The 23,889-nt window shown below is 36.6% G+C and overlaps 2 protein-coding genes across 7 annotated transcripts in view; both read right to left on the bottom strand.

Moving 5' to 3' along the window:
• Positions 1–23,889, bottom strand: part of ARHGAP24 (Rho GTPase activating protein 24) — a 521,847-nt gene that overhangs the window by 132,552 nt on the left and 365,406 nt on the right. The gene's annotated exons all lie outside the window — the stretch shown is intronic.
• LOC133092737 (large ribosomal subunit protein eL22-like) lies at positions 16,029–16,436 on the bottom strand. The gene has a single exon (XM_061192477.1). The coding sequence runs from the start codon at positions 16,434–16,436 to the stop codon at positions 16,050–16,052; it is 387 nt and encodes a 128-aa protein (XP_061048460.1). The 3' UTR covers positions 16,029–16,049.

The following is a 23,889-nucleotide window of genomic DNA, read 5'->3' as shown; positions in this document are numbered from 1 at the left end:
GTTGGTGGGAATGTAAAATGGTATAGCTACCATGATAAACAGTATGGTGGTTCCTCCCCCAAAATAAAAATATAATTTCCATGTGAATAAAAAAAAAAAAAAAAAAAAAAAAAAGAAAATAAACTTGAGGGGCTTCCCTGGTGGCACAGTGGTTAAGAATCCACCTGCCAATGCAGGGGACGCGGGTTTGAGCCCTGGTCCGGGAAGATCCCACATGCCACGGAGCAACTAAGCCCATGCACCACAACTACTGAGCCTGCGCTCTAGAGCCCGCAAGCCACAACTACTGAGCCTGCGTGCCACATCTATTGAAGCCCACGTGCCTAGAGCCCGTGCTCTGCAACAAGAGAAGCCATGACAATGAGAAGCTCCCACACCGCAACGAAGAGTAGTCCCCCTCACCGCAACTAGAGAAAGCCCATGTGCAGCAACGAAGACCCAATGCAGCCAAAAATAAAAATAAATAAAATAAATTTAAAAAAAGAAAAAAAAGAAAAGAAACTTGAAAACCAGCAGCAAAACACCTCTGCATTGAATATTTCTAAACGTATAAGAATCACAGGTGAGTTTGTTCAAGTGGGAAAAAAAAATCCATAGAAAAACCATAGAAACCATGGCAAAGGCTCAAGTAGAGACTTTGCTGGTTGACAAGGAAAGCCAAAGCAATGCCCTGAAGTCTTTAAGTTTTGTTTCGTTTTGTTTTGTTTTTAAGTCAGGACTCTCCAAGCATCCTTTATTGCTTGGTGAAGCAATTCTGAATCATGAGAAGTTGTTCCAGAAGTTGTTCCAGAAGTTATTCCTGAAGAACTGTGGCTCTAGCTCTGTCACCAAGTGGTTGAATGTGCTTAGAGAAGTGATTTCATAGCATTGCTGTGCCTCAGTTACTTTTTCTATCTCTACTACAATACCTAATACCTAACGTTATATATGTAATTATTTATCAAATTAATATTGCATCGGGTCACCATAGAGTGAAGCACATTGCAAAAGATGTTTCCAGCAACTAAATCCATTTCTCTGCTCATTTTAACTGATTTTTATTGTTTTTCTTTTCATTGTCTTGTTTTCCAGTGTAAATTGTCTAAAATATTTAGAAATATACAAGGAATAGCTTCTCGATAAATAAAAATAATAAAGATTTAAGCTAACTTTTAAAATTCACTAACCCAATAATTTTTTGAATGTATTACAGATGTCTTTTACAGAAGAATCCAATTGGAAGTCTTTTTGCATATGTTATCTTAATTGAAATGAATAATCCCTCTTATTTGTATATTTTGATTTCAATATTCCAGACTTACTTCTAAAGTAAATTACACAATCAGTTCTGAAAAACAAATAAAATATAATATGTTCCCTGATCAGAGTTGGTGATTTATTTAAAGTGAATAAGTGATTTCACCTCATCGACCGACCCATGAAATTTTAGGATTTAATTTGGCTACAGTAATTATTAACCTGGAAAATCAAGAATTAGCTTAAAAAGCTTCTTATTCACAAAATGAAGTTGAATAGCACTGCAAATAAGAATTCTGAAACTCATCAACAGGAAAGCTTACAAGGAAAATTGTTCTCTAAGAGGACCCAGCAAAACTTATTTAGTCATTTCTTTGTCTACAGCCCAGGAAATCTGACTTGCCTCTTAGTGAGGCAAGTGGACGGGAAATTGGACCACGACACCGCATGAAGGAGGGAGATGGACGTAGCATATGGAATTTATTCTTTCAGAGTGACAGACTTTATTCATTTCAAATGTATGCACATTCTCAAGATGCTATTATAAATGATTTATTTTGAAGACATTTTATTAAAAAACTTCAGCCAGAGCTCTTCTATTCCTCTAACACACGTAAAAAGAAAAATCAAACAAAGGAGAAATTGCAAGTTCCCCCTACCTAAATGGTGTACATTTCTGTGCACTTCTTACTGCTCTTATTCATTGCCAGTGGGCCTGGCTCATGGGGACACCTCTGAAAGACCCTTCCTTCTCATCCTAACATTTACATTCCCAGCCCCCCACCCCAGCTTATATTTGGGGTCTGTTCAACAACAACAAAAAAACCCCTAATTTTCTTCCTTTTCAGAAGATTACCTATCATAAGTTTAGCCACAAGGTTTTTGTATAGATGTCTTTGCCAAGCCAGAGGAGAATAATTTTGTTTTTCTTAGGATATACTGAATTTAAGATAAATCTGTACCAAATTTTACATGGCTAATTCAAGCCTCTTACACGACTGTACTGTTTTCTTTGGCAGGGCTCTACTAAAAGTCATACTCAAAGTTCCCTAACATCATTCAGATTTTTATTCAAGGAGTAACGAGCTGATTCCTAACAAATGTACCCTCCCACCACACCCCGTACACTTAATTTGACATTTCAAACTTCCTATTTCATAAACATTAACAATAAAAATTTTATTGAAGTCCAGGTACATGTAGGGTACTTTTTTAGACACTGGGGAAGTAAATGTTATAAGGAAAACTCTGCAACGATTATAAGTAATAGCACTAAGGAATGGAAAACAACCTGTGCCCAAAAAGTAGTGTTCTTTCATTTAACTAATGCTTACTGAGCATCTATCGTTGCCAGGCACAGTGGTAAGTGTTAGAAATACAAAGATAAACAAGCAGACTTAGTCCTTGACTTCATTGAGCTTACTTACATTCCAATGTTGGTGAGACATGATTTTTTTTAAAAAGCTGCAATATCAAGTAAATAAATAAATGTCTAAGTAAGTAGAGATTGTAGTAAGTGCTACGAAGAAAGCAAATAGGGTTTTGTGATAGCAAATAATGGGGTGGTAGCCTATACTATTTAGGGTGGGTAATAAATGCCTCTCTGAAGTTTAAGCTGAGACCTGAAAGAGCAGCCAGCCAGCCAAGGAAAACAGGCCTCTGGAAGGAGAGGTGGATCTAAGTATAGGGAGCCTAAATTTTAAAAAACCCTGGTGGTGTATGTAGAAATCACTGGGAGGCCAAAGTGGCTAGAACATATGTCATGGGGACAGTGGCCCAAGATGAGGTTAGAGATGGACCTTGTCATGTTGAGTCTACAGGTCATGGTAGGGAATGTGGACCATTCCAAGCAGGGGAGGGACAGGATCTGTTCCCAGCAGGAATCTCTGTTGGATCCTTGGATCCTTGTTCTAAGCAGGGAACAGGGACCAAACAGTATCTGTTTGTTTAAACAACTGTTTTGTGGAGAATGTGTTTGAGTGGAAAAGAGATATTTTAGGAGACCCTTGCAGTACTTCAAGTGATGGTGGCTTGTGCCATAGTGAGAGCAATAAACATGAAGATAGGTCAAAAAATGTGAAATGTATTTTGGGAGTAGAACTGATAAGACTGCACATGAATTGAATGTGAGAAATGAGGAAAAATGGGACACCGACAAATATTAGATGAATGGTGTTGCCACTTACTGAGCTAGGAAAGGATGGAAAAGGAAGTGGTGGTGGCAGAGGAGTGCATATAGAGTTGCATTTTGGACAGTTTAAGTCTGAGACACATAGTAACCATGAGTAGGTTATCTGAGTCCATATATCAAGGGAGAGGGCTGGGGCAGGAATTCAGAAGAGGTTAGCCCTGGTGGAAGAGCTGAAACTCTAGCTGGGAATTTAAGGAACAGCTGGACTTCGAGAATTAAGAAAGAGGAAGCCAAAGGTACTTAGAACTACGTGTTGATCTAATTGTGGAATAATAAAATGCTTAGCTGCAGTAGAGATTTCTTGTAGGAATGTACTGAAAGAAAAAAATGTTGGAGAAATAAGTAGGAGCCAGATTAAGAGAACTTTTAAATTCAAGCTTATGATTTTTTTTTTTTTTGCCTAATTTTAGGGAGCCATCAAGGGTAACTGAGTAGAGATGTGGAGCGGGAGGTGTTGTGCGAGTGAAGGGTATCATTAAAACAACGATGATTATTCGCGTATAATTTGGGGAGTAGAGGAAACCTCAGGCTGATGTGGAGATCTCTCGGGGCAGCATTTCAATAATTGTGGTGTTAATGGATGAATGTGTGGGCTAAGTTGATGGGCACAGAAACAGAAAGGAAGAGAATGGTAAAGTAACATAAAATATATTTGGTGCCTGAGACATCAAGGGGGGGGGAGGGGAAATAGAGGAAATAATCTGGTAAATACCATTCATGCTTTCTTCCTTCCTTAACTAACCAGTATACATTGGCAATGTGCCTAAGCTGTGCACACCACATATGCCTTGCTTCACGCTTAGCTTCCTCTGGAATGGCTGGCACGGATCTACAAAGCAAGAGTGGGAGGCATCAGGACAAAACTGGTGATCACTGGGCCAGAGAAGTTCCAGCATAGAAATAAGGAATGCTGAAGGATAAGAGTAACATCTGCAAAATCTCTATTTTGAGTAAAGAAACTTGCACAATGACGCGGGTTATATAGCCCCCACAGCATAGCATCTAATCTTTTCCTGTCCTACTTCACATAAGACCTTTTCTTTTACGGGGAAGGGGTTGATCACCAAAATGTAAATCTTGCAAAAGTACACCAAATAAATAATGGGAAAAATATTGTCACCAGCAAGAGCTAGCTGAATAACAAGACAGATTCATAGTCGGTTTTATGTTTAATTTTGACATTTTTATTTTTGTTAGGTTGGTAAAACAGTATCTGGCCCGAGGCAATTCTTTCCCTTTTTGTGCTCTGGGTTTACCATCTACAAAAGGAAATCACCTAATCTAGTGAAGTGGGAGAGAGTTGTGTCTGAGTGCGTGTGTGCGCACGCAGAATGACAGGTATTCTTATAAGGAAACAAGAAAATATAGAGGAATAAAATAGATATGAAATACTGACAAATGGGTCTGAGCAAAACAATATTAAACATAATGCATTCCTTCCAAAGCATTTTATTCAAACTAGCAAGGAAAGATTTAATAATATTAATAAGCAACCTGCTCACAAAATATGAGTAGGAAGAGTGACTCTCATGATTCATTTTAATAACAAATGAAAAGATAAGATGGATGTCAGCAATTGCCTTCCATAATGCCCACCTTCATTCCACTGGTGATTGACAAATTATTTTGTATTGCACCTAGGGTACAATATTAAATCCACTCCTAATCATTCATCACTTTACGGTTGTCCAGTCCTCAGGAACTCCAGTTATGTTTGATGTTTACTTTCCTGTAGTAATTGGTGCTTCATTCAAAGTGAAGTCATCTATTCTAAGCCAGCCTTGGGTTTTGCAGAGACACATGAAATAAAAGCCTCCAGTCCGTTCGGACTATTATGCTGGTGATTCAACCATAATGGATCCTGCAATAAATGGTTGAAGAGCTGTCCCTGGCTAAGGGGGCTGACAAGTTTAATATTAAACCATAATGAAGAGATGTCCCAACAATATCATGTGTACTTAATAGCTGGTTTTTGCAGAGACAATCTCTGTAAATTGCAGTTCCCTCTTGGCATCTTCCATGTTTTCATATGTCAATGTGTCCTCACAGGGCACCATATTTCAACAAGTCACCCTGCTTCCCCCTACCTCTCTACACACTTGCTTTTTATATTCTCCATAGTTAGCACCTTGTCCTGTAATTCATCTTCCACGCCTCATTCATTCTAAATCTCGACTTCTTGGCCCTGTTTCTGCCATATTAAAATACTTCCCACGGCAAGCTCATGTTTAAAAAGAAAATCAATTGTTCTGATTCATCTGACATGAGCTTCTGGGTGTTTTTATAATTTATTGTTTACTCTCAAGTCAATACCTCTATGATACCATCATTAAATATTAAAGGCTGCTTAAGGGCACTATGCTTATCAGAAAGCTTTGCCCAGTTAATATCAGGCAGAATGACACTCTCCCTCTAGGGAGAAAGCTTGAATTTTTTAAAACTGCAAGCTCTGAAACTTCGGTTTACCACTTTGATATGGTGGTAAAGAGACTAAAAGATAACTAGGGAAGTTCAAAAGGAGGGCTGTCCTCCTTGCTCCCTCTTCCTGTTTGCTGCAAAAATGGCCTCATTAGTAAGCCAAGGCTCTTAAATGAAATGGAAAGCTAGAACTCCAGGGTACAGTAAGCTGGGAGAATCTGTCAGTTAAAATAGTCCAGGTATCAATATATATGAACCCGCCTTCTGTAAAGTTTAGACATATGTAGTGCTGGCCCGGAAACTTCACTCGCCACCACAACCCTAGCTCTTAGCATGGGTCTGTGGAGATGCTAAGACCTAAATCTCACATTAAATATCTGGAGAGAAAAAACCACATGGAACTACACTTCCTAGCTATAAAGAGAGAATATTTCAGCAGTTAGGCTGTAAAGTTCATCATGAATTTAAACAATCTACTCTTATTTCTAAAATATCCTGGCACTTAGCAAGGACTTTTATTTTTATCTGCCAAGATTATCTATTGTTCTATGACCATTTTCCATCTTTGTCCCTAAGTGAACATTCTTTAAGAAAATCTCTTTAAGGTTCTGATGTCAAAAGTTTATGAAATAACTCTCAAGGGATGTCTGAGGGAATGTCCAGTCTTTCATAGCTCATGGCTGAGGAACTGACCAAAGACCAAGACCAAGCTGTTCTCAATTAGAGCATAAAGCACAAGGGGATCATGTGTGAGTGCGTGTGTATGCGTGTGTGTGTGTGTGTTTGCAAGCGCACGATGAGGTAGGTGTCAGATCTCCACCCCTCATTTTTTTCCCGATGGCAGGAGGTCAAACTATGTTTTAATGACCACAAAGGCCTGCAGTAACATGTGAAAGAAGGAAAAAGCTTTCCCTAAGACCTCAAAGTGTGTGGTAGCAGAGGCTATGAATTTATGGATTGCTTGAATGACTTGAGACTCATTCTTTTTGGTGTAAAAGACTCTTTAATATCTGGTATCTATACATTTCTTTAGATTCATTCATTTTTTATTTTCACCAGCTGCAACCTTTCACTCTCTCCAGGTAAAAGAAACTCTTCCAGGTCCCTTCAGACCCTCAAGGCACTATGCCAACTACTGTTTCTACAAAGGTCTCCTTTCTGCCTGGAATGCTGGCTTTTCCCATTCCTTCTTTTCCATGACATTGTTTCTTGGAATCACCCTGTCCACAGAGGCAAAACCAACCGGGGAGCCGTAACAGACCAGATATCGTTTTATTTTCCTGCTTTTGCATGAATTGCTCTGTGTTAAGTTATTGAACTCCCTCTGCATGAACGCCGCTTAGCTGCACAAAGCATTTACTCATTTTCAGGCAAATGCTACTGCAGCGAAGGGTCAGAAGACGAAAATATTGATCTGATTACCACCAGGCACCATTTACTGGTATCCTGTTATGGAAAAAGTGAGGAATTTCAAAATGAAGTGGTAGAAAACATCATTATGAATAATAAACTGGCTTAAATAAATAGTAAAGGAATATCAATTGAGTAAAATACCATATGCAGGCACTGGTCATCTAATATGAGTTCAGGGGTCTGAAGACCAACTAATGTACCCCTGTTGCCTTGCTCTTGTTTCATAAATGTTAGAGTTGTCTCCCTTGCTCCCCAAAGCTTAGTCAGTGCTTTGTGCAGCAGGCATTTAATAATATTTCTTGAATGTTACGTGAATGAATGTGTAATTGAAGAGGGACATGTTTCTATATGTCTGTTCTATTTATTCTATATTTCTCACAACTCTTGTTGTAAGGAGGAACTTATTTTGTGGTAGGTGCTGAAGACAAAGTTAAAAGTAATATTGGTTCCACTTAAAGCTCTTAATTTCAAGCAAAGGAGATTTTTAAAAATGACTAATTTAATCAAAAGGATAATTATTAGAATATGTTATGAGCTCAGAATCAATGGGAGGCTAAGGACCAGGCTTCAGAGTTTCAGAGGGCTAGAAAAGTAATTAAATAAAAATAAAAAGCAGAGATCCAGAGTCGCAGTACTCAGCCTACCACAGTAGCCAGCTTCTATGGTGTCCTCTGCAATCACTGTTCAAATGTGAACTTTCCAACTGTTTCTCTCTATCCTGTGTATCTTACAACTGAGAGAAAGCACCAAATTGGTCAAAATAAATCCATGTGCCTACTCTCTGTCTCTACTGGACTGAGGCAATAAGGATCTAATGCCTTTTGCTTCTTTAAGAAAAGGTGTAAACCTAGAATTTTCCTACCACTAAAACTGCACAGAGATAATTTCTGAATAGGAAATGAAGCATTACGAGGGAGAGTAAATGGATTCTAGGAAATATATATACATATATAATAACATATATATGTAATAACTGATCATGATGATAAATTTGAATTTATAACCCATACTTTTCTTATTCTTAAATGAACAAACAGTAAGAAATGGAGTATATGCAATGCATTCCATTGTTTCCAGAGAGGGAGTATTCTATTCCAATACTCTTATTCTGGTAATCTCACTTGTTACATTATGCATTTACTTTGTATTCATGACAGGCTTTTTTTTTCTTGTAGTTTGTGAAATGAAAGTAAATATTTATGAAATCACCTTATTTCTGCTTTCCTCACAGCCTTGAAATATCAAGGAAGCTTGTTCTTGCTAATGGCTTTTGCTCATTACCCTGTACTAGTAAATTCCTGAAGAGCAGAAAGTTTGCTCTGCTCACTACTGTATCTTCAGTGTCTAGAACAGAGACCAGCACAAATGTTCAATAAATACCTGCTGAATGTTGATTTCTTAAACATGTTCATTCCAGAATGCTAATTGAGCCATTGCTTATAATAGCACAACAGAAATGGGAACAATCTATGTATCCAGCAAAGGGGGAATAATAACTATTTTTTGATGTATCTAAATCTATGAGAGGTGCATGATATGTTAAATTTTAAAAAGTAAATTGCCAAAAAAAGTACAGTATAATCATATTTTTTGAAATATTATGAGTATACATAAAAGCAGTCATAGAAAAATGTACTAAAATGTTAAGAGAGCTTAGTATTAAGAGTAGGTTTGGAAGGGAAGAACAAGAAAGATCCTTTCACTTCTTATTTTACATAATTTCTTTAAAAAAACCCTTTTATTATTACAAAAGCATGACACATGCATTGTAAAAAGGAAGTGCTGATAAGCAAGACTAAAAAAATTAAAACATCAGATCTTTATCTCTGTATATCTATCTATATCTATCTACATAAGGATGTTTTTTAACCAAAATGAGATCCTTCTATACATATGGCTTTTCTAGTAAATAATAACTTTATTTTCATTTCAGTAAATTTTCTAATACATAGACATATTTGTAAATTAGAACTCATCAAAATTAAACTTTTGTTCTTAGAAAGACATGGTTAAGTAAACAAAAAGGCAAGCTCCATATTGAGAGAAAATATTCACAACACATACATCTATCTAAAAAAAGACTTCTGTCCATAATATATAAAGAATTTGTACAACACATTAATGAGGAGATAATAAGCTCCTTCAAATGAATTAGGAAAATATGTGAACAGTAAACAAAAGAAGATATATGAAAGGCCAGAAAGTTCATAAACAGATACTTAATGTTATTAGTCATCAGAGAAAATCAGATTAAAACCACAATGAAATTCCACTAAGTACCCACTAGAATAACCAAAATTTTAAAAAACAAACTGACATTACCGAGTGGTAGCAGAGATGTGAAGCAACTGGAACTCTCATGTATACTAGTGAGAATATAAAATGGTGCAAATCACTTGGAAAACACTTGCTCAATTTCTCACACAGTTAAAAATACACTTAGCAAATTACTCAGCCATTCCACTCCTGGTTTCACTCAAGAGAAACCTAAACACATGTCCAAAAGAGAATTGTGCGTGAATAGCACATCACTTCTAGAGGCCAATTTCAAAGCCAGGCTGAGGGAATGGCAAACTTCTCAGCATCCTACTTTTCTACACGGAGTATAAACATCATGGGAATCTCAGATTCTTCAGGTAGGCTATTAGACTCTGTCTAATTAAGCTGATTCTATATTTGATCACTCTCACTCAAATATAGGATCAGTATGTCTAGGCTTAATTTCACAGAGCCTTTTTCCTGTGTGCCCTAGTCAAGTTTGGTTCCAACACTTCAGGTTTAGATTTTCTGTGGTTTAGAGAAGAGTAGATTTAGAGTCTGAAGAACTTAGTTGGTCTTTGGCTCAGTGTCTCACACTTTCTTACATACACACATGTATACATAAATAATGTTTGATCACATTGGGCTAATAATTTAATACAAACAAACTCACAGAGCTACTGTGAATATTTCATGAGATGGCACATAGGAAATTGTTTTTCAAAATGGAAAGAGGTCCACCAATATTAGATATTAGTTGCAATCCTCAGGAGTGATAGTGGTAGGCTTCACACAAAGGAGATGACACCTGGTCACCTGGTACTACTGCTATAAGAACAAAACAAAGTTAACATAAAGCTAGGACCTTGAAAAGCATAATGTCCAGTAAATAGTCCCTTGTTCTTAGGGCAACCCCAGAACTTTAAAGGTATGAAGTGTTGTTGTTGTTTTTCTCTTAGAAATGCTGCCTGTTAGGTGCTGGATCTAATGATGAGCATGGCTGAGTATCTGTTTCCTATACTGTGAAGTCATCCCTGAAAATACCATTTCAAGTGGCAGAACTCCAGGGACCAAGTGCATACGAGATGTCTGAGCTCACTCACTGGCTCAGCATAAACACCAGTTCCACTTTGGACCTGGTGGAAGAAACCCAGTCACTGAACTACAAGTCTTCTGGGCTTTGTAGGCTAAAGGAAAAGAGAGAAATAAAGGAGCAAGAAATGAATGGATTTATATAATTTTGGAACTTTCCACAGGGAGCCTTGAAGACTTAGAGATAATGTTTTATAACACCTTCATTTTATAAGTAAAGTGGGAAAGTTGGGAAAAGGGAAGAAATAATTTCCCCAAGACAAAGCTGACCAATATGTTACTCTTAGAACTTTCCTCCTTATCATAATTTTTTTTTTTTTTGCTGAATTTACACCAGCTAACAACACACCAGAACCATTATCTACAAAGGCCCTTGAGTCTAAATTGTGTTTATAAGTCTCTAGTCCATAGGAATGTAATTTTCTAGTTTTTCAATTTTGTAAATTCAAAATGCCATTTGTCAAGTGTGTTGAAAATGCTGACCATTATATGTTGCCTCTGAGATTTCAGTTCATGTAGACAGGATTTCTGTAGCAGTCCTCATTTCATGTCATTGTCTTCCTGTATATAAATATACAATTTGGATATTTTGTATCTCATATGAACAAACTGACAAATGGGAGACATTTCATTGGTCAGCCCACGTTTTTCTGATTTGGGGTATAGACCTGGACATAGCAGATTTGCCTCACTGCAGAGACAGTGTGGTGAACTGGGAGAAAAGTTATAGAACATAGATGAGGCTACCAGCTCTGCCGTTTACTAACTATGTAATCATGTATAACATACCTAGATTCACTTATTGTGAGATGTCTTCATCTGAAAAATAAACATAATTCTTCTGCAGCATTGAGATACATTAAACTACTAAACCTGCAACTTGAGGGATGGGTGATTGGGTCCTTGGCAGTGTGACCCACCAAATACCACCATATCCTGAACCCTAAGCTCTAATGCTGTGAATAAACAGATCATCACTTCCTTAGCCAATGAGGACGCTACATGTGCCCTAATCTTTGACCTCGTCTGCCCCCAAACAGGTTTCCTTGCAGTTCCTCCAACTGGCCAAGTACAGTCTCACATCTGAACCTATCCATCTGCCATTTCCTCTGTTTGAACAGCTCATTACACAGCAACCTCCCTTAGGCTTTGGTTCACAATTTGCCTCAGAGAGGTGTATCTTGATAATTCTACATAAAATAGTACCCTGCTCCACCCACTCTGTGCTCTTTTTCTCTGCCTCTGCTATATCTTTCTTTATAGCCCTTGCTGCCTGGCATGCTTTACATTTATCTTATTAAGCATTGTTTATACATACAATATACTGTAATTATATATCTTCTGGTAGCTATAATGTAAGATTATTGAGGACAAAGAGTTTGTCAGTTTGATTCACTGCAATATTCCCAGTACTCAGAATAGTACTTATCACATAATACAAATGAACAGATATTTGTTAAATGAATGAAAAAATAAGTCAGGCAAATTTTCTGGGGATTCAAAATAATCAGACGATACTTTACTTTAATCTTTCTTATTAGATATTTATTGCAGATCAAGTGAAGAATAAAATCTAGATATTGAAGTATTATATTGTTATAAAAATTTACTGGTGGAAGTCTTTGCATGTACTCCGAAAGTTTTAGTAGAAATATGATACCTAGAAATTCCCAACATAGTTCATAAATGGATGTACCCTCAAAATTCCCCCTTTTGTTTCTAGAACCAGCTGGCATCTAAGATCTTTCGAAAGAACGTATGGATTTAGATTTACTTTGGCTGAATTATATTCTAGCCTTTGTAAGCTACAAAATGGTGGTAAAACTATTGTAAATCTTGCTGTGATATCTTATCCTGAAACATAAATAATGAAAATAATGCAATAGTTTTAAAGGTGGTCCTTTGACTGAAAGGTAGCTTTCTATTTAACTATATTTCAGATATCAAACTGTACAAATCTGTTTGCTTATTGCTTTTCCTAATTAAAAGGCCAGAAATCAATTTTTCTGAGACCCACAGCGTGGTAATAAATACAGTATTGGAATCCTGACAAATTATCTTTATGCAAGGTAACAGGGTAGAGTGAAAGTTGGTTAATAGCCACCCTGTGATATGTGAGAATGAACCCATTACCATTAAGTGGTAATTAATTGATTGTTTTATTGTTATTCCAATAGGAAATGTAAAAGTGTTGACTTCAAAAAAGCACTTCCCCAATCCTAATGATGACTTATGCTGTACTGTCTGACTCATTCTACAGGAGAAGCAAAAGGTAAGATATTAAAGTAGTATCTCTCAACAAAAAGCATCATTAATCAAAAATCCTGACCTGTGATGGTGAAATGGGGTTCCCCATCCTCTTAACTCACAGAGAGCAGGGCAGAGGGTGAAGACAAGTTGCTGTAAGAAGGCAGTTTTGTGTTTTTTTGCCTTCTAGCAATGTCAGTGACATTCCATAAAAAAAGGAAATAATAACCAGAAATATAAAAAGATCCTATGTTTTTACTTTAAAAAGTGTAATCACCAATAAATCTTTACATATTCTTAGTAGCTAAATAAACCTTTCTAATGACTTTGAAATTTGTGCTGTTTAGAAAAAACGAGTCCTAGTGTAACCCTCCCAATACCCACCAACGGAAAATGTTGTTTTTTTACTTAATTTTTAACTCTGTTAATGTAAGTGGGAGCTTTCAATTCACAATTCAGCATTTATTATTTATTTAACTTATAAGGTTGCGCTTCTACTTCTCCCTGAATGAGGTGGATGCTGATGAGAAATACTGCTATGCCTTAAGCGTGTTTAAGCAAAACTTGTATTGAAAGGAGAGGGAATATTAAAAGTAGAGAAAAATCCTAAGGAAGCAAATGCAAATATTGTATTTAAGTTTCAAAATATGTACACAGATATACAGTAATGCATTACATGAATGTATACATTAATGTTTCTATAGTTTGAGAGGAAGACAGACTTGAGTTAGAATGGGACCCTGCCACTTACTAGCCATGTGACTTTAGCCAGCTGCTTGATCTCTATTGATCTTAGTGTTTTAAATCTTAATGTGCTAAGTTCAATATATATGTAATCTAATAAAAAGGAATGTTTTGCTCTGTCTTTAAAGACCACTATCAGTACACACATCCCCTACTCTACCCCGCTCAGGCACAACTTGCACAACACTTGCACACACATGTTTGCACACTCGTGTGCATGTGTGTACACTCACATACATATCTTATGTCCATTGTAGGAATGCAAAACAATGTAGAACAATTTTTATCCTGAAAACAACTGAAGTTTACTCTAATTACAGTTGCATATTTTACAAATCTAATAGCACTGTAATATCTTCCATGTCATATTCAATATTGCACTATTAATTCTACAAAACAAAGCATGTTAAAAAATGTTTCCCCCGAGTATTAACAAAAATCACAAGAAAAATGTTGACTCATGAGAAAGGTTTAGATTTGAATGAACAAACTTTCCATAAAAATGTCTCTCCATGAATATACACAAATTTGTATTGGTGAGAAATTATCTTAAAATATAACGTTATATATAAAGAATCATTATTTCTTTTCTTATTCTTATTATACACCAATCTCTAAATTCATATTTATCCCATCAGCTGGAATTAATAGTCAAGCAATATTGGTATTCTTTGGTTTAAATTTTTTTTTTTAGCCATGTGTTAGCCACTTTAATATAAAATGTGATCAAAAGTCAAAATACAAGAGTTCAAAAAGGCATAGAAAAATCTTTTATCTTCAATTTTATTACAAGTTTTAAATTCTGGGAATAGTTTTAAAAAAAAATTTATATGCTAATTTCAACCCAGGGCTAATTTTTTTACAACCAAACTAAGAATTACTACAAGGGAACATCAATGCAACAAACAAGTAAAATTTGCAAACCCAAGTCACAAACCTGCTAACAAAGTTAATAATCATGGTAATGGACAGTACCAAAGAGCAACTGATGCCTCAGTTAAATTTGAAAGAAACACTGCTTTCTCTAGGGCAGAGAAACATGCAAACAATTCTGCTTCAAGAAATTTGCATAGAAATAGAAAATGCTAGAGCCTTTACCACAAATGAAATTGCAAAGCCTTAGTATATTAAATTCAACCCAAGGAGCACCAAATGTTAAATTGGAGCCAAGGTACGACTCAAAACATTTAATTTCCAGCTGTGCAACTAGCAAGAGCACAAGAATTTCAGGTGTGGAAATGAGCCCTAGGCAAGCTCTTGAGAAACATGAATTTGATACAATGTAATCTTAAGACAATGCAGACAGTCCTGTAGAATTCAGATTTTAGGAGGGCACCATAAGGCATCAGGGTCTCTTCTCAAAGTCACTCTTGATATTCTGTCAGCAACAATCACATTTTTACAACTCATTGATGACCTTTCACAGATCTCTAGCCTCTACACATATGGCAGCAGAGCCCCCAGTATCGTGGGAACCCCTTTCAGTTTGGCCCTGCTTAACGTGTCAGTTTGTAGAATGACTTTTAAGCCCAGCCGTGGCCTAAATGGTGTGAAAGGGACTACTCTCTGGGCATCTCAACACTTCTCTTCAGCCTGAGCTGTCTCCCAGGCCCCTCTCCTTCACACCTGCCCCCGTGGTAAGACTCCAGAACTCTGGGATTCTGATCCTGACCCCAGGGAACCTCACCGACACCCACCTTTGGAAGCTCCACTATTCCTCATCTCCAGCTCCCCCTGGTGGGGTTCAAAGGGACAGTTTGGTGCAAAGACTTGTAGAAACAATGATTATTTACAAATTCATATTTTGTAGACCTTTCCTTAATTGAACACCTGTGACTTTTACAGTCGCTCTCCAGACCCTTTCCTGAGGGGTAGTAGAATATGCAGCGACACAAAAGGACCACGTTTTATTTCTACAGGAAGAAAAAGGATATACATACATAGTAACTGTGTACGTGGAGTAATTTGTAATCAGAAAATGAAAAGACAAATGCCCCAGAAGCCTGCATTTTATCGACATTGCCACTTTCCCAAAAAGAGAACCTCATAAACAAGTCACTGGATCTGCTTTCAGTGAATTAGGAGTTCCCACATTTGTATTCCTCAGTCTTTGAGAAAAGTATCAGGTGAAACTGACTCACCCCTTTTTGTGTAAAATAGTGACTAACTGAACTCACATCTCCACGCCCTCATCCACCTGCTTGAACAGTAGTCAGTTCCCTTGAAGGAGCCTTATCCTTCTATTTTGGTATTTCTACCACAGGAATTGAAATTTTCAAGCAGAAAAGAGTTTAATTACAAATAAGTGAGTGGCAGCCCACGTGAAGCCCTTTCACTGCGATTTCCAATGTTCTGTTCAATCCACGCTGCAGAGATACAAGGAAACCCACCATTTTGTTTCCTAAATTTTATTTTAGAATTCATACAAAATACTCCAGATAACTGAGTTTCAATCCTCATCTTCCTCCTCTTCTTCATCTTGATTAATCTGGAAGTAACGTAATTCGTAACTTTCTTTGCTGTTAGCAACTACGCGTAACCAATCACGGAGATTATTCTTCTTCAAATATTTTTTTGTGAGATATTTCAAATACCTTTTGGAAAAAGTCACCTCGGAAGTTACAGTGATCTTGCTTTTGCTTCTTTCAGTTGTTACAACACCTCCTCCGAGATTCCCAGCTTTTCCATTCACTTTGATTCTTTCCTTAAGAAACTGCTCAAAATTGGCAGCATCCATGATTCCATCTTCTACAGGATGCGTAGAGTCAAGAGTAAACTTCAGGACCTGCTTCTTTTTTTTGCCCCCCTTCACCACAAGCTTTTTCACTGGTGCCATTGTTGCCCTTTGGTTTAAATTTGATTATTTTATTAGCTAAGAAATTGCAAGTTATTCAGAGAATGATTAAAAACCACCAACTGCCTTCTGATCTACAATGGATGAGTAAAAAGACTTCAAGTCCAAATTTATGAATCTACTATCAAATTTTTCTTATCATGAGTCCCCTTTGGATCTTCTGTTATTTGCATCTTGAATTTGGATATTAGCTCTGCCACTTACTAGCTATTTAACTTTTCCTTACCTATAAATCACAGATAATAATAGAACATAGAACTAGAATGCAGGTTTCCTGACAAATGGTGCAGTTTTAATTCTGTTAATCTTCTTTTATGTTACGAGACAAACAGAGAAAATAAAAGAGCTATCTGACTAATCTAGCATTTTAATGGCAGCATTAACCTAAATAGAAAATCTTACTGTACCATCAATCTAATCTTCTAAAAACTTAAAGGCAGTCACAAAAATTCTAATAGTAACTTGCATATTCGACTCAATAATGACAAATTTATCACTTTGTCCATGAGTTGATTTCTTACGGATAGTTACAAGAAAAAAGTCTAGTATACTTTTAACCCTATGTATTTTAATTTTTTCATACATTTAAAATTTCTTACTTTGGTACATAATATTCATCCCTTCCACAATTTTCCATTTTTACCTTAGTAATAAGGAAGAAATATGAAAAATTATAAAGGACGAGAACAAAAAGGGAAATGAAAGACACCAGAAGCTTTTGAGTCAATTATGGATGAGGAAAAAACTAGAGGTCGTTTATAAATAAATATTTGTTGATTATACAATTTTGAAATATCTTAATGTGAAATGTGGTATTTCTTAATGTGAAATTTTTTATTTTTACTGCTAACTCCAATTGGTCAACAATGAGTATATTTAGCATTATCAAGAGCAGTCAATGGCCACAGAAAACAAATTTATGGTTACCAAAGGGGAAAGAAGGGGGAAGGGATAAATTAGCAGATTGGGATTAGCAGATACAAACTACTGCATATAAAATAGATAAACAACAAGGTCCTACTGTTTAGCACAGGGAACTATATTCAATAACTTGTAATAAACCATAATGGAAATAACATGAAAAAGAGTATATATGTATAACAGTCACTTTTCTGTACACCAGAAACTAACACAACATTGTAAATCAACTATACCTCAATTAAAAAAAAAAAATAAAGCAGCCAGTGGCATGACCTGACTAAATTTGGAGTCAGAATCCCATTTACTACCTGTGGGTTTTTGGCTGGGTTATTTGACCTCCCTAAGTCTGTCTTCCATGTGTACATCAGGGGTATTGATACCACCCTACCAACCAGCTGGGAGGACCAAATGAGACAAGTTACACAATACACTTGGCACAGACACTCGTTCAATCAACATGAGCTCCCTTCCTCTTCCCCTGATGCCAGCTGGCTGGCAGACCACATTAAACAAAAAAGGAAGCTATGTTCTCCTTTTTCCAGACAGCTGGTAATCCAGACATCACAGGCCTTTTACAAACAATGTTGACTTATTTTTGCCACAGCTGATGTGTATATAACGTGCCTTGCCAGTTCTCCTCATGGGTTGAATTCATGACCGTGGAATAATTGACTTGTTTTTCTTTATTGCTTCTCATTTTATGGGACCCAATTGAGGTAAAGTGGCAGTTTCATTATGTTTTGTACATTTCAAAGACCAGGAGGACTTCGTTTATTGTCTTGTAATAACCACAAGAAAAATGTTTCACATTGTTTACCATAGCCCTCTGATGTATCTAATGTTAATCTTTCCCATCTGTGGATGCAGCCAGTGAGAAAAACAGGTTAAGTAACTTGCCTAGCGTCACCTGGGTAACAGGGACAGAGTCAGGATTTGAATCCAGAGGTCCTGACTCCAGAGCCTATGCTCTAAACTCATAGAAATTAAAGAGAGCTTGAAGCACACATAGAGTGAAGACAGACCTTAAACTCCCATCTATTTTCCACTGCACTCAACTGTGGGGTCAGGGTTGGGGGACAGAACACATCACAGAATACCTGAATGATGTTAATTATGCATTTATTCCAAAAGAGAAACTCTGAAATTCCTCTTGAGGGGTACATATGCCTCTCCTCTTAATCACTCAAGTACAGTACCTATGGGACATACGTTCAACAGGTAACACATTTTTTATTATACCTAAAATATTCAGTAGTTTCAGAGACATATTCCTGCTCTCTCTGGTCTCTTTTACCTATGGGGAAAGGGCCACATAAACAGGCTTGGTGTAAATACTTAGAATAGTGCTTGGTACACAGTGAGAATATATGTTATTATAATTATTTACAATCCAGAGGCTGCATAGCATAGTGTTTAAGAGCCCAGATTTGGGAGCCAGACTGCCTGAGTTCTGATTCCAAATGCACTCTTTACTAGCCAAGACCTTGGAGAAGTCATTATTTAACCTCTTTAGTTTCCTCATCTATGAAATGAGAATAATGGAACTTATCTTATTGGGTAACAATAAGAATTACCTGGAATAGTTTCTGGCTTATATAAGCCCCATACAGGTATTACATTTTACTACTGTTATCATCATTAATTGTATTTTACTATAGCAATAGTTTGATTTGTTCATTTTTGTTTGTTTTTATTAGAATTTTTTTCTTCAAATGAAACTGGACACACAAGTCCAGTATACATACAGCAGATTTTATATTGTATGGCAATATACATAAAGCCAACATTGGTTAAATGGTGTTGAGAATTTCTTCCTCTGGCCTCACCCTAGCACACCTATCTATAAAACACATTCAGGGAACATATTTCATTCAGCAGTGTTAAACAGGCCTAGGCACCAGCAGGATGCTCCTTGGCAGGCTATAAAATTGAATTGAGGAGGGTTGATTAAGCAAGAACTTAAGAGCTCCTGGCCTCTTTGGTCACAAGGCCAATTGAGTTTGGACCCAGACTCTGCTATTTGATAGTTGGGGAAGTAATTCAATCCCTGTAACACTCAGTTGTTTCCTTTGCTGTGAGATGGAAATGACACTATGACCACTTCTTGGGGTTGTATTTGGGTAAATAAAAGTCTAGTGTAATTATTTTTATCATCTCAATGACACACAAGCCCCAAATTATTGGTGTTCAAAGAATCTAAAGAGAGAAGTCTTCCATCACTACTTTCTCCTTGAAAAACTTGTCTTGAAAAATGTGAAATTACATGAAATGATTGTTAAAGATAAAAAAAAATCCTCTACTTTTATACCCATCTGGGAGAAATAGGAAACTTTGTAATGCAGTATATTTGTTTAAAATAGGATGCATCAGTAGTTGAGTTCAGAGTTTAAAAATCTACCCATACTTCCTATTTTAGTAAATAACATAATTTGGATATGTCAAAATTTATACTGAAAAGCACACAGGCATGCATTTTGAAATCTACAAATTTTAACCAAATTTATACTAATATTGAAAAACATGTGTACTTATTTCAACAGAGCTTAAAATGATAGTTTTTGAATATTTAAAATTGTTTCCCATTCATATTAACCAAATATCAGTTGTCTTAAAGCTGACATGAAATTAAATAGAAAGTTTTGCAATACATTCTCTCTCAAGAATATGAAGCAATATGAAGTAAAAAGACGTGTTAGAATGACTGAATTCACTAGGAAAAAGAAGGGAATTGCAAGATCCCTTCTTCCTGTCACATTTGAAAATCATTTTAGTAACATTTTATAAGTTGAAAAGAAAGTTCCTCTTCACACATTTCATACAACTTTCAATCACTAACCTTGAGATATAAACTTGAATTAGAATAGAATAATTAATGAAAGATTTCTTGCCTGACAATTTGACCTGAAAGTCTGCCCAATAAGTAAACAAAATATAAGAATAAAAAGAGACTGAGGAAAAGTATCAGTGTGGCCAATACAAACAAAGAGCTGTGCCAAGTTATATAGCTCCATCCTATTTGATGTTCAGTGACTAGTTTCACACTGTTAAAAAAAAAAAAAACCCGCAAAGGATCGGCCCTCTCTCCTAGAAGCTGTATTAATAGAGACTCAACCTAACCCATTTCAAGAGTAAGGATTTATGGTTGCAGGAGACTACAGTGTACTTTGTTTCTCTTTTTTCAATTACTAGAAACATCACTTGTGGGAGAAGTTGCCTCTTTTCTCTGGTCTTTGACCACAAATTATCTGCTAAAAATGTGCAAATATGTAGACATTCAAATGAATTGATAGAGACTATTCTTACTTCTACAGCCGCAGTGTCAGGAGAATGTTTTCATCAAGAAACACTGTAAATTTTTAATAGACAGACTCTACTGAACATACAGCAATATGCTCTACTGAATGAAGATATTCTACTGAACAATCATTCTAGATCACATTTGAAAACTAGTAACAGGTAAGTCTAAAATGGAGCTTTGGTAAATAAAACAAAACAACATCCTCTGGGATTCCCTATAGATGTTAAGGTAGCTACTTTTTTTTTTTTTTAAATGAGAAACAATGTGTTTTAAATTTATTTATTTATTTATTTATTGGCTGCATTGGGTCTTCGTTGCTGTGTGCGAGCTCTCTCTAGTTGCGGCGAGCGGGGGCTACTCTTCATTGCGGTGCGCGGGCTTCTCATTGCAGTGGCTTCTCTTGTTGTGGAGCACGGGCACTAGGCATGTGGGCTTCAGTAGTTGTGGCACGTGGGCTCAGTAGTTATGGCTCACGGGCTCTAGAGTGCAGGGTCAGTAGTTGTGGCGCACGGGTTTAGTTGCTCCGCGGCATGTGGGATCTTCCCGGACCAGTGCTCGAACCCGTGTCCCCTGCATTGGCAGGCGGATTCTTAACCACTGCGCCACCAGGGAAGTCCAAGGTAGCTACTTTAATGTCTTCATTTAGATCATCTTTGTAACATTTGAGAGACCAAATCCAAAAAAAGAAGAGACTAAAATCAAATAAGGCACCTAAAATGATCAGCAGTTTCATGTTGGATAAATTGATATATGTTGTCTAATTACATAATTAATGTATCTCTCTGTCTACCTCTACCCTTAATTTATGGGACTTTGTAATATGAATAATCTCCTTTTGATCAAGTGACATGATGGCTTTAAGACTGCTAAGGGCCATTACCAACAAGCTGTGTCTCAATACAAAATCAAATTAATACCTGAACTTTCATTTATAGAGGCTGTATTTCAATAATATTGGTCCATCACAGGTAGGATGTTTATCTCTTAAAAATTTCACACTTAATGGGCTTCTTTTCAATTTGCAAAGCCAAAGTCATAGCCATCAGGTACAATCCTGCTAAATATTCAAAGCCTTGTATACACAACAGTTATGAATGAGAAACAAATCATATGATATATAATACGGGATGAGTCATGGCACCTGTGGAGCAGGACAGGCCAATTGCAATGCTTTGTACTTGGGGCCACTCTGTTCATCACACCTTGCATAACTGCTGGACCCAGTGTCCACTCTGAAGCTTATCTTTTCTTCATGGCTTTCAATTACAAAAGCTCACTGCTTAAAGGCAAGACTTAAAATGCAATTCAGGAAAAAATGATTCTCATCTCCCTTAAGTAATTCTGAACTTGGCCCTAGTTTTCTTTTTTTATCAAAGTTTACTTAAGTTTATTCTGTCATGTGGTTTTTGTTTTTTGTTTTGTTCTGTTTTCTCCAGCCAGATACAGGTCACTGAGTTTCTTAAGAAGGGTACTTTATACCTTCTAAGTTAACTCCAGTTAAAATTAGCGCTTATTTTGCATCTACTTGGTCAACAGAGTGAAATTATTTTATTCTCAAAAATGTTGGAATTATAATCAGGCAAATGCAGGTTTAATGTTTTATCTGCAGTGATAAAGAAGTTCTATGTGAATATAAACACTGTTATCAGGGATTCAAATTTGAGTAAATAATATTGATAAAAGGTATGGACCACTAGAGAGTCTCTATCCTCTGATATCCAAATTCTAATCAATATAGACACTTTCCTCTTTGAGAAAGGTACTTGGAAGCAAGGACTATGTCAAATAATACGTTTATAAATTGCTGTTTTTCATATTTAAAGACAATCTGTGCAATTATTTCTACTGAGTCTATCCTGTTTCATTATGATTTCCCAGAGCAATGGGAGTAGCTACCATTTTTAGTTCATTGCTATTGTTGTGTTTCCCCTTCCCTCTGGAATTAAGCATGCAACAAACATTTATTAGATGTCATCTAAGGTAATTAGTTGTTCATGAGAATGCCATGGACAATGCCTGTGTTGTGGCAACTGACCTATGCTTTTTATTAGAACTGCATATAGACCAGAACAACAGCAATAAATAAAAGTGAGGAACTCAGTTCAGCCAGAGGCAGAAGCAAGGAGAGGAAAAGCAGAAACATCTAAGGTGTATCCTCCTGTGAATAAAGAAGACAACAGGTACACGGAGACAGCAGGTAAATGGAGGGGGTGTGGAATTAGTGATGGAGGGAGGGTATGAAAAGCATTTTATTTGGTGTATAGCTGAAAGGAACTGTGCCTAAAATAGATCACTTGAGGAAGGACACAATACCCCCACCCAAAGAGAAGGCACATCTGCAGTAATAATTGTCTGTGCAATAAAAGAGATTTTAAAAACACATTTTAAAGTAGTTATTTTGGCCCATTAATGAGATATTCAGAATAATTACTTGTCTCTCTTGAGAGGCAGTATCCACAGTGGTTATGCACATGGGATCTGGCATCAGATCTGGAATTCTGACTCTGACACTAATTGACATGGCAACATATTTAACCTCTTCCTGCCTCAATTTCCTTATCTGCACAGTTTTCCTCATCTGCACAATTTTCTCATCTGTAATTTATGACATTGTTGGAAGAATTACAAGTGTTTAAGTATGTAAAGCACTTAGGAAAGTGGCTGGCACATAGTAGCAATACATGTTCACCATTTTTTCTTGACATTTTTCAAATCCAATAAAGAATGCTAACAGAAAAGATGGTCAAGACAATTAAATGATGCCACTAGCACATTCTCGAAATATGGTTTTACTACTTAATATATAGATAAAGCTAACAGATTCAAAATACTAACACTTATCTAGGGACCTAAGCCAAATATAAATCTCAAGAGAAGATGGTACAAATGTTATCAAGAGTTGTCTAATTTCCAGTTACAGAGGTTGATCCCCATGTAGGGAAATTTACCAGCAATATTATCCGCAGCATGGCAGTTTCAATGGAATCAGAATATGGTTCATGTTGCATACTTGCTGACATCCTGGATTTTAGGGGACCAGATTCCTCCTGAGCATATTTTAATCCTGCGGACAATCATATTTCACTTAAAGTCCCCAACTCCATGAGAACCGTGCCCTCAGAGTTTATCTCAGGAAGCTGTATTTGTTCCCCTGCTGTTATAAGCATTTGCCTAAGTTGACTCCAGGACAAGTTTAATTATGCCTCTTTTATTTTC

Source organism: Eubalaena glacialis, chromosome 5 (assembly GCF_028564815.1).
Source record: "Eubalaena glacialis isolate mEubGla1 chromosome 5, mEubGla1.1.hap2.+ XY, whole genome shotgun sequence".
NCBI lineage: Eukaryota > Metazoa > Chordata > Mammalia > Artiodactyla > Balaenidae > Eubalaena > Eubalaena glacialis.
Note: the sequence above shows the minus strand (reverse complement) of the source record. Positions and strands in the feature narration are given on the sequence as shown.

What these genes read in the sequence shown, in the direction of transcription:
- LOC133092737 (XM_061192477.1), bottom strand. Translation starts at nt 16,436, where the DNA reads ATGGCACCAGTGAAAAAGCTTGTGGTGAAGGGGGGCAAAAAAAAGAAG.